The sequence below is a fragment of the Oncorhynchus gorbuscha genome, unplaced genomic scaffold, assembly GCF_021184085.1.
Source record: "Oncorhynchus gorbuscha isolate QuinsamMale2020 ecotype Even-year unplaced genomic scaffold, OgorEven_v1.0 Un_scaffold_4803, whole genome shotgun sequence".
Classification (NCBI taxonomy): domain Eukaryota; kingdom Metazoa; phylum Chordata; class Actinopteri; order Salmoniformes; family Salmonidae; genus Oncorhynchus; species Oncorhynchus gorbuscha.
The window spans coordinates 1-12,502 of NW_025748744.1; the positions used below are offsets into that span (position 1 = coordinate 1).

Below are 12,502 nucleotides of genomic sequence, written 5' to 3' on the forward strand. Positions count from 1 at the left end.
AAGGCATAGAGGTCTCTGATCAGGATGGTAAACTCATCCAGGATGAGTAGTTCAGCCTCAGACATCTCCCCTCGTCCCTCGGCCTTCATCTGTTCCTCATCCTGCAGTACGGTGGCAGCCTTCTTCCTCAACTTCTCCATCAGCGGCAGAAAGTGGGTCTTCAACAGTCCCCCTTTTGCCTTACCAATGATTGGCTGAGAGAACACTGGAGGCGAGGACAGAAAAGAGAAGGATGGTTAGAGAGAGAGAGACTGGTGGGAAACAACGATGGTGGTGTTTCAGTCTAGATGATATAACAGCTTGTTTTCTTATTTAAACAACGATGGTGGTGTTTCACTCTAGATGATATAACAGTTTGTTTTCTTATTTAAACATCGATGGTGGTGTTTCACTCTAGATGATATAACAGTTTGTTTTCTTATTTAAACAACGATGGTGGTGTTTCACTCTAGAGTGAAACACCACCATCGTTGTTTAAATGATTCTACAGTTTGTTTTCTTATTTAAACAACGCTGGTGGTGTCTCACTCTAGATGATATAACAGTTTGTTTTCTTATTTAAACAACGATGGTGGTGTTTCACTCTAGATGATATAACAGTTTGTTTTCTTATTTAAACAACGCTGGTGGTGTTTCACTCTAGATGATATAACAGTGTTTTCTTATTTAAACAACGATGGTAGTGTTTCACTCTAGATGATATAACAGTTTGTTTTCTTATTTAAACAACGATGGTGGTGTTTCACTCTAGATGATATAACAGTTTGTTTTCTTATTTAAACAACGATGGTAGTGTTTCACTCTAGATGATATAACAGTTTGTTTTCTTATTTAAACAACGATGGTGGTGTTTCACTCTAGATGATATAACAGTTTGTTTTCTTATTTAAACAACGATGGTGGTGTTTCACTCTAGATGATATAACAGTTTGTTTTCTTATTTAAACAACGATGGTGGTGTTTCACTCTAGATGATATAACAGTTTGTTTTCTTATGTAAACAACGATGGTGGTGTTTCACTCTAGATGATATAACAGTTTGTTTTCTTATGTAAACAACGATGGTGGTGTTTCACTCTAGATGATATAACAGTTTGTTTTCTTATTTAAACAACGCTGGTGGTGTTTCACTCTAGATGATATAACAGTGTTTTCTTATTTAAACAACGATGGTAGTGTTTCACTCTAGATGTTATAACAGTTTGTTTTCTTATTTAAACAACGATGGTGGTGTTTCACTCTAGATGATATAACAGTTTGTTTTCTTATTTAAACAACGATGGTAGTGTTTCACTCTAGATGATATAACAGTTTGTTTTCTTATTTAAACAACGATGGTGGTGTTTCACTCTAGATGATATAACAGTTTGTTTTCTTATTTAAACAACGATGGTGGTGTTTCACTCTAGATGATATAACAGTTTGTTTTCTTATTTAAACAACGATGGTGGTGTTTCACTCTAGATGATATAACAGTTTGTTTTCTTATGTAAACAACGATGGTGGTGTTTCACTCTAGATGATATAACAGTTTGTTTTCATTTATAAACAATGCATTTTGGTTGCTGTGTCCCGTGACATCAACACATGATCACCACCACATGCAGTAACAACACATATCCAGTATGGGAAACTGCTTGGTCATGTGGGTGACCTATGCTCCTACGGCATAGAAGGGTTGAAGACAAGTAAAGTGTGGGTTATCGTTGTGTTTCTGAGCACCCACCCACCTGCCGGTCAACCTATTCAGGCTTCCCCGTCGATCAACATGCAATTTTAGCATTTAATTTGTTCTCGACCAATTACTACTCTTCCTGGGGTTCAAACAGGAAACAAAACAACAAGTAAAATATATAAAATACATCATAGGCATAATATAATATACATAACACTACCTAACACTACATAACACCACAGAAAACTACATCATCTCCTGCCTCTGCCTCACGCTTCAGAGATGGCTCCGGCCCTATAAGCCGTTCCTGCTGGAACAAGCCAAGGATTCGGTCAAGGTCACCCACCTATATAATACAATACATAATACAACGTTACAATACAAGATATATAGAATGGCTGTGTCTGTTCACAGTCTCCGTTGTGCCATAAGATGTTATTTTATCTGGTTTCTGAACCTGTTTTTATTGCTTGAGTTCCTTGGGTGGAAGAGACTTCCATGTAGTCATGTCTCTAATACTGAGCATTTCCCAGCCTCTTGTTCTGAACCTGTTTTTATTGCTTGAGTTCCCTGGGTGGAAGAGACTTCCATGTAGTCATGTCTCTAATACTGAGCATTTCCCAGCCTCTTGTTCTGGACCTGTTTTTATTGCTTGAGTTCCCTGGGTGGCAGAGACTTCCATGTAGTCATGTCTCTAATACTGAGCATTTCCCAGCCTCTTGTTCTGAACCTGTTTTTATTGCTTGAGTTCCCTGGGTGGAAGAGACTTCCATGTAGTCATGTCTCTAATACTGAGCATTTCCCAGCCTCTTGTTCTGAACCTGTTTTTATTGCTTGAGTTCCCTGGGTGGAAGAGACTTCCATGTAGTCATGTCTCTAATACTGAGCATTTCCCAGCCTCTTGTTCTGAACCTGTTTTTATTGCTTGAGTTCCCTGGGTGGCAGAGACTTCCATGTAGTCATGTCTCTAATACTGAGCTTTTCCCAGCCTCTTGTTCTGGACCTGGGGACTGTGAAGAGACCCTCTGATTGCATATCTTGTGTTGTACCGATGAGTGTCTGAACTGTGTGAGCCAACTGCATAAACAGAGAGTTCTGTACCTTCAACACATCAATACCTCACACAAAGACCAATAGTGATGAGGTCAACACATCAACACCTCACACAAATACCAATAGTGATGAGTTCAACATATCAGCACCTCACACAAAGACCAATAGTGATGAGGTCAACACATCAATACCTCACACAAAGACCAATAGTGATGAGGTCAACACATCACACAAAGACCAATAGTGATGAGATCAACACCTCAACACCTCACACAAAGACCAATAGTGATGCAGTCAACACCTCAACACCTCACACAAAGACCAATAGTGATGAGGTCAACACCTCACACAAAGACCAATAGTGATGAGGTCAACACATCACCACCTCACACAAAGACCAATAGTGATGAGGTCAACACCTCAACACCTCACACAAAGACCAATAGTGATGCAGTCAACACCTCAACACCTCACACAAAGACCAATAGTGATGAGGTCAACACATCACCAAAGACCAATAGTGATGAGGTCAACACATCACCAAAGACCAATAGTGATGAGGTCAACACCTCAACACCTCACACAAAGACCAATAGTGATGCAGTCAATACCTCACACAAAGACCAATAGTGATGCAGTCAACACATCAATACCCCAATACCTCACACAAAGACCAATAGTGATGAGAACAACACATCAACACCTCACACAAATGCATGTCATTGACCCCTCTACTTTGAGCAGGGAGAGATTGACATGCATGTCATTGACCCCTCTACTTAGAGCCTGGAGAGATTGACATGCAGGTCATTGACCCCTCTACTTTGAGCCGGGAGAGATTGACATGCATGTTATTGACATTCTTCCTCCGTGTACATCTAAGTGCACTGCGTTCTGCTCTGTTCTGGACCAACTGCAATTGACCTATGTCCTTCTACATGACCACACAACTGGGCAGTAGTCCAGGTGCTACAAAATCAGGGCCTGTAGGACCTGTCTGGTCAACCGAGATGTCATGAAAACAGAGCGACGTCTTCTCATGGCCTGTTTCCATTGATCATCCTTGAGATGTTTCTCCAACTTGGATTGGATTCCACCTGTCTTAAATTCTATTTATTGGACATGATTTGAAAAGGCACACACCTGTCTATATAACACACCTGTCTATATAACACACCTGTCTATATAACACACCTGTCTATATAAAGGTCACACAGTTGACAGTGAATGTCAGAACAAAAACTAGGTCACGAGGTCGAAGGAATTGTCCGTAGAGCTCAGAGACAGGATTGTGTCGAGGCACAGATCTGGGGAAGGGTACACCAAAACATTTCTGCAGCATTGAAGGTCCCCAAGAACACAGTGGCCTCCATCATTCTGCAGCATTGAAGGTCCCCAAGAACACAGTGGCCTCCATCATTCTGCAGCATTGAAGGTCCCCAAGAACACAGTGGCCTCCATCATTCTGCAGCATTGAAGGTCCCCAAGAACACAGTGGCCTCCATCATTCTGCAGCATTGAAGGTCCCCAAGAACACAATGGCCTCCATTATTCTGCAGCATTGAAGGTCCCCAAGAACACAGTGGCCTCCATTATTCTAAAATGAAAGAAGGTCAGAACCACCAAGAATCTTGTTTCTAAAAACCCTATTTTTGCTTTGTCATTATGGGATATTGTGATGTCATTATGGGGTATTGTGATGTCATTATGGGGTATTGTGTGTAGATTGATGAGGGTATTGTGATGTCATTATGGGGTATTGTGTGTAGATTGATGAGGGTATTGTAGTGATTCCTACGTCGAAGATGTGAAAAATATTTATTGATCTGACGAACAACCTGACGACGCACTTGGAGCATTTCTATCTTTCCTGTATATTCTATAACCACGTTTAGCTACTGCTGCATCAAAGGACCTGTATATTCTATAACCACGTTTAGCTACTGCTGCATCGAAGGACCTGTATATTCTATAACCACGTTTAGCTACTGCTGCATCAAAGGACCTGTATATTCTATAACCACGTTTAGCTACCGCTGCGTCAAAGGACCTATATATTCTATAACCCCGTTTAGCTACCGCTGCGTCAAAGGACTTATCTAAGTGTGTTTCAGAGATGGCCAGAATATGAATGTGTTGTGATGTTAATTGCTAACTTCATGGACCTTGTTTCTCAGGCTACTAATAATAATATAATAATAATATATGCCATTTAGCAGACGCTTTTATCCAAAGCGACTTACAGTCATGTGTGCATACATTCTACGTATGGGTGGTCCCGGGGATCGAACCCACTACCCTGGCGTTACAAGCGCCATGCTCTACCAACTGAGCTACAGAAGGACCACAAGGGAAGGCTACATTTGTTAATATGGGCTATTTGTAGTCCATTTCTGAGTTGCTTGATTGTTTTTAATGATCCGAGGTAGACATGTCCACGACATTTACTTTTGACTCAATGCTACTGAGTGGCCTGCCCACAGTGGGCTTCTTCCCAAGGCGGACGGTTTTCAGTACAAACAGTGGAATTCAATTCTATGTGCATATATGATTATTGCTGACGATCCCCTCTGACGACATACGGCGTCGTGGTACCTACACACACACACACAAAACAACCAAGACAATTGACAAGCAGGCTGAAGTGCTTTCGACCATGTGGTAGATAGAAGGTGTGTCTCTACCTGCGAGCCGTTTCATCCAGGCCCCCTCGTCGATCCCCAGGTTATTATAGATAATCTTCAGGATGTTGCCCAGTAGACTATTCATGTGGTCTGAGGTGAGGTGAGTACAGCAGCTGGCTGCAGTCTCTGGAGGGTTGTTCTCTGGGCCGTGCTCCCACCAGTGAGACATGTAGCTGCATAGCATGGGCAGCACCACCTGGGGAGAAGGACAGGGGGAGGAATGCTCATGTTAAATGTTGAAGTAATGGTTGTCTTTTCAATCTTGTTCTTATCTCTTGTAAGCTCAGGGATCAGGGATCCAGACCACCATTTTCCCCTAGTGTCACGGGGGCCACCGACGTTTTCAGTTGGTGGCACCAGCCCATGATTTGGTGTCTCCTGTTAATAAACCACCAGGTGAACCACCAGGTGAACCACCAGGTGAACCACCAGTCTCCTGTTAATAAACCACCAGGTGAACCACCAGTCTCCTGTTAATAAACCACCAGGTGAACCACCAGGTGAACCACCAGTCTCCTGTTAATAAACCACCAGGTGAACCACCAGTCTCCTGTTAATAAACCACCAGGTGAACCACCAGGTGAATGCACCAATTTGTAAGTCGCTCTGGATAAGAGCGTCTGCTAAATGACTTAAATGTTAAATGTTTAATAAACCACCAGTCTCCTGTTAATAAACCACCAGTCTCCTGTTAATAAACCACCAGTCTCCTGTTAATAAACCACCAGTCTCCTGTTAATAAACCACCAGTCTCCTGTTAATAAACCACCAGTCTCCTGTTAATAAACCACCAGTCTCCTGTTAATAAACCACCAGTCTCCTGTTAATAAACCACCAGTCTCCTGTTAATAAACCACCAGTCTCCTGTTAATAAACCACCAGTCTCCTGTTAATAAACCACCAGTCTCCTGTTAATAAACCACCAGTCTCCTGTTAATAAACCACCAGTCTCCTGGTAATAAAACCAGTCCAGTCTAAACCACCAGTCTCCTGTTAATAAACCACCAGTCTCCTATTAATAAACCACCAGTCTCCTGTTAATAAACCACCAGTCTCCTGTTAATAAACCACCAGTCTCCTGTTAATAAACCACCAGTCTCCTGTTAATAAACCACCAGTCTCCTGTTAATAAACCACCAGTCTCCTGTTAATAAACCACCAGTCTCCTGTTAATAAACCACCAGTCTCCTGTTAATAAACCACCAGTCTCCTGTTAATAAACCACCAGTCTCCTGTTAATAAACCACCAGTCTCCTGTTAATAAACCACCAGTCTCCTGGTAATAAACCACCAGTCTCCTGGTAATAAACCACCAGTCTCCTGTTAATAAACCACCAGTCTCCTGTTAATAAACCACCAGTCTCCTGTTAATAAACCACCAGTCTCCTGTTAATAAACCACCAGTCTCCTGTTAATAAACCACCAGTCTCCTGGTAATAAACCACCAGTCTCCTGTTAATAAACCACCAGTCTCCTGTTAATAAACCACCAGTCTCCTATTAATAAACCACCAGTCTCCTGTTAATAAACCACCAGTCTCCTGTTAATAAACCACCAGTCTCCTGTTAATAAACCACCAGTCTCCTGTTAATAAACCACCAGTCTCCTGTTAATAAACCACCAGTCTCCTGTTAATAAACCACCAGTCTCCTGTTAATAAACCACCAGTCTCCTGTTAATAAACCACCAGTCTCCTGTTAATAAACCACCAGTCTCCTGTTAATAAACCACCAGTCTCCTGTTAATAAACCACCAGTCTCCTGGTAATAAACCAGTCTCCTGTTAATAAACCACCAGTCTCCTGTTAATAAACAATAAACCACCAGTCTCCTGTTAATAAACCACCAGTCTCCTGTTAATAAACCACCAGTCTCCTGTTAATAAACCACCAGTCTCCTATTAATAAACCACCAGTCTCCTGTTAATAAACCACCAGTCTCCTGTTAATAAACCAGTCTCCTGTTAATAAACCACCAGTCTCCTGGTAATAAACCATTCTCCTGGTAATAAACCAGTCTCTACCTCCATAACGTGAGGCATCTGCGTATAGTGCAGGCCGGACTCAGCCAGATCCATGATCTCCTCCAGAGACTTCTCCAGGGACGGGATGACTGGACACATCTCTCCGACCTGGAAGGGCAGATCTAGAGCTGGGGAAGCATTGGGGGAGAGAGGAGAGAGGGGGAAGGGGAGAGGGAGGAGGAAGAGAGAGGGTGGAGGGAGAGAGAGAGAGGGTGTGGAGGGAGAGAGAGAGGGTGTGGAGAGAGAGAGGGGGGGTGGAGGGAGAGAGAGGGTGAATGGGGAGAGGGAGAGAGAGAGAGAGAGGGAAGGGGAGAGAGGGATGAGGGAGAGAGAGGGTGGAGGGAGAGAGAGGGTGGAGGGAGAGAGAGGGTAGATGGAGAAAGAGAGAGGGTGGAGGGAGAGAGAGGGTGGAGGGAGAGAGAGAGGGGGAAATAGAGAGAGGGAGGAAAAGAGAGGTAGAGAGAGATAAAGAAAGAGAGAGTGGAGGGAGGGAGAGAGAATGTAAGATAGGGTGGAGGGAGAAAGAGGGGGAAGGAAGGGAGAGAGAGAGAGAGAGAGAGAGGGAAAGGAGAGAGGGTGGAGGGGGGAGAGAGAAAGGGGGAAATAGAAAGAGGGAGGAAAAGAGAGGTAGAGAGAGATAAAGAAAGAAAGAAAGAAAGAAAGAAAGAAAGAAAGAGAGAAGGTAGAGGGAGAGAGAGGGTGGAGGGAGAGAGGGTGGAGGGAGAGAAGGAGTAAGAGACAGAGAGATAAAAGGTGATAGTCATTCCTCAATTCAGTTTGCAACATTTATGCCAAGCTTCTCTCTATCTCTCCATCCAAACCGATCCTGTCTGATTCTAAAACACCTGAAGGACATTTATGCCAAGCTTCTCTCTATCTCTCCATCCAAACCGATCCTGTCTTTGATTCTAAAACACCTGAAGGACAGTTTGCAACAGTACCTGTTCTGTCCCGGGAGCCCTTGGTAATGTAGATGGAGTAGTTGTTGAACTGGTTGAGCTCTGGTTCCAGGAAGGCCACAGGGAACGCCCCCGAGAACGCTGCAAGACATTCACCTAGGGCTGGGCGCTGCCTGCAGGAGGAAGAGGAGGAGGGAGGAGGAGGAAGGAGGAAGAGGAGGAAGGGGCAGGAGGAGGAGGAGGTAGGGGGAGGAATGAGGAAGAGGAGGAAGGGGAGGAGGGAGGGGGAGGAAGAAGGAAGAGGTGAAAGGGGTGGAGAAGGATGAGGTAGGGGGAGGAGGAGGAGGTAGGGGGAGGAGGAGGAGGTAGGGGGAGGAAGCAGAGGAAGGGGCAGGAGGAGAAGGAGGAGGAAGAGAAGGAGGAGGAGGAAGGGGCAGGAGGAGAAGGAGGAGGAAGAGAAGGAGGAGGAGGAAGGGGGAGGATAAGGAGGAGGTAGGGGAGGAAGAAAGAAGAGGAATACGGAGGAGGTAGGGGGAGGAGGAAGGAAAAGGAGGAGAAGGAGGAGGTAGGGGAGGAGGAGGAGGAAGGGGAAGAGAAGGCGGAGGTAGGAGGAAGCGGAGGAAGGGGCAGGAGGAGGAGGTAGGTGGAGGAAGGAGGAAGAGGAGGAAGGGGAAGGAAGAGGAGGAGGTAGGGGGAGGAAGGAGGAAGAGGAGGAAGGGGAGGAGGAGGAGGGGGTAGGGGGAGGAAGGAGGAAGAGGAGGAAGGGGCAGGAGGAGGAGGGGGTAGGGGGAGGAAGGAGGAAGAGGAGGAAGGGGCAGGAAGAGGAGGAGGTAGGGGGAGGAAGGAGGAAGAAGAGGAAGGGGCAGGAGGAGGAGGAGGAGGTAGGGGAGGAGGTGGTAGGGGGAGGAAGGAGGAAGAGGAGGAAGGGGCAGGAAGAGGAGGAGATAGGGGGAGGAAGAGGAGGAAGGGGCAGGAGGAGGAGGAGGAGGAGGAGGAGGAGGAGGAGGAGGTAGGGGGGAGGGAGGAGGAGGAGGAGGAGGAGGAGGAGGAGGAGGAGGAGGAGGAGGAGGAGGAGGAGGAGGAGGAGGAGGAGGAGGAGGAGGAGGAGGAGGAGGAAAAGTGAGGGACAGCTCATGTTCAGGAAGACACTCCTTCTCCAGAATAACTGGTTTAACTAACCCAGTCACATCCTTTACTAGACTTAATGCAATATTAAAATGAGCCACAGAACATATTATGGTTGTTGTAAATGTATGACATGTGGTGTCAACATAGTCTGTAGAAGGTTCTAGACAGGACACTTTTAGAGTGTCATTATCTATCATACTTCCAGTGTCAATCAAAGTAGGGATTTTGAGAAAACGTGAAAAAACATTAAAAAATGACCTCAGCATATTTCAAGTCGTGAATACATGTTGTTTGACATGGTAGCATGTTGTTTGACATGGTAGCATGTTGTTTGACATGCTAGCATGTTGTTTGACATTCTAGCATGTTGTTTGACATGGTAGCATGTTGTTTGACATGCTAGCATGTTGTTTGACATGGTAGCATGTTGTTTGACATGCTAGCATGTTGTTTGACATTCTAGCATGTTGTTTGACATGGTAGCATGTTGTTTGACATGCTAGCATGTTGTTTGACATGCTAGCATGTTGTTTGACATGCTAGCATGTTGTTTGACATGCTAGCATGTTGTTTGACATGCTAGCCTGGAAAAACATAATTTGTGAGATCTTGGTCCATGGATACCGTATATCAAGTGTTGTACAGATCGGTCATTCAGAGCCAGAGGAGTAAAGCATTTGAAGTGTTTTTCACTCAATTCTAAATGGAGGACCTTAAAGTAACACCCCAGAGGAAATAGCCACCACTATTTTGATGTAATTTCCTGTTCAAGACAGGAAATGCATATTTAGGTTCCACCTCAGAAGAATGATGAAGGCTACTTATATACAGTACCAGTCAACAGTTTGGACACACCTACTCATTCCAGGGTTTATCTTTATTTTTACTATTTTCAACATTGTAGAATAAGACAGAATAAGACATCGAACTATGAAATAACACATATGGAATCATGTAGTAAACCAAAAAAGTGTTAAAACTGCAGGATCAGTGTCCCGTCCACGGTGGAGCTAACGTAGGCTAATGTGATTAGCATGAGGTTGAGCTAACGTAGGCTAATGTGATTAGCATGAGGTTGAGCTAACGTAGGCTAATGTGATAAGCATGAGGTTGAGCTAACGTAGGCTAATGTGATAAGCATGAGGTTGAGCTAACGTAGGCTAATGTGATTAGCATGAGGTTGAGCTAACGTAGGCTAATGTGATAAGCATGAGGTTGAGCTAACGTAGGCTAATGTGATAAGCATGAGGTTGAGCTAACGTAGGCTAATGTGATAAGCATGAGGTTGAGCTAACGTAGGCTAATGCGATTAGCATGAGGTTGAGCTAACGTAGGCTAATGTGATTAGCATGAGGTTGAGCTAACGTAGGCTAATGTGATAAGCATGAGGTTGAGCTAACGTAGGCTAATGCGATAAGCATGAGGTTGAGCTAACGTAGGCTAATGCGATAAGCATGAGGTTGAGCTAACGTAGGCTAATGCGATTAGCATGAGGTTGAGCTAACGTAGGCATGAGCATGAGGTTGAGCTAACGTAGGCTAATGCGATTAGCATGAGGTTGAGCTAACGTAGGCTAATGCGATAAGCATGAGGTTGAGCTAACGTAGGCTAATGCGATTAGCATGAGGTTGAGTTAATGTAGGCTAATGCGATTAGCATGAGGTTGTAAGTAACAAGAACATTTCCCAGGACATCTGATATGGGCAGAAAGATTAAATTCTTATTAATCTAACTGCACTGTCCAATATACAGTAGCTATTACAGTGAACTAATACCATGCTATTGTTTGGGGAGGGTGCACAGTTATGAACTTGAAAATGTATTAGTAAAGCAATTAGGCACATTTCAAATCAGAATAGCAGCCACCCTTTGCTTCGATGACAGATTTCCGCATTCTTTCAACCAGTTAATAGTAAATATGAAGAAAAACCCTGGAATCAGAAAGAAAGAACTGTTTGGCTCCATGGCTGTTTGGCTCTCACCCAGCTTCTCTGCTTGAACCCCTAATTAAATACAACAGGGTCTCACCCAGCTTCTCTGCTCGGGATCCCTAATTAAATATAATAGGGTCTCACCTAGCGTCTCTGCATGTATATATATATATATATATATATATATATATATATATATATATATATATATATATATATATATTCTGATCAGTTCCAGACACCCTATCTTCCTCTTAATCATCATATTCACATTGAATTCATTTTGACATTTGTAAAAGTAGTTTAACATGAAGATTGGTACAGTTTTATTTTTTTGCTTATTGGGTTGAAATGAAATGATACCAGATGACTTTAGAAAAAAAATGGCCGTTGACTGATCAGATCAAATGATAACGGATCAGATCAGGTGATAACGGATCAGATGGAATGATAACGGATCAGATCAGATGATAACGGATCAGATGGAATGATAACAGATCAGATGGAATGATAACGGATCAGATGGAATGATAACGGATCAGATCAGATGATAACGGATCAGATCAGATGATAACGGATCAGATGGAATGATAACGGATCAGATGGAATGATAACGGATCAGATCAGGTGATAACGGATCAGATGGAATGATAACGGATCAGATCGAATGATAACGGATCAGATCAGATGATAACGGATCAGATGATACGGATCAGATGGAATGATAACGGATCAGATCAGGTGATAACGGATCAGATCAGGTGATAACGGATCAGATGGAATGATAACGGATCAGATCAGGTGATAACGGATCAGATCAAATGATAACGGATCAGATTAAATGATAACGGATCAGATCAGATGATAACAGATCAGATGGAATGATAACGGATCAGATGATAACGGATCAGATGGAATGATAACAGATCAGATGGAATGATAACAGATCAGATGGAATGATAACGGATCAGATTAAATGATAACGGATCAGATCAGATGATAACGGATCAGATTAAATGATAACAGATCAGATGGAATGATAACAGATCAGATGGAATGATAACGGATCAGATTAAATGATAACGGATCAGATCAGATGATAACGGATCA

General features: G+C 43.5%; 1 protein-coding gene across 1 annotated transcript; it reads right to left on the reverse strand.

Annotated features, from left to right (window-relative positions):
* Window positions 1-5: 5 nt before the first annotated feature.
* LOC124028757 (ryanodine receptor 2-like) lies at window positions 6-11,674 on the reverse strand (the record flags this gene model as incomplete). The annotated part of the gene is made up of 5 exons (XM_046340730.1): window positions 11,664-11,674; window positions 8,376-8,506; window positions 7,435-7,562; window positions 5,413-5,608; window positions 6-205 (listed from the first exon to the last, which is right to left on the reverse strand). Coding segments are annotated over exons 1-5 (666 nt in total), but the record flags the coding sequence as incomplete, so codon positions are not given.
* Window positions 11,675-12,502: the final 828 nt, after the last annotated feature.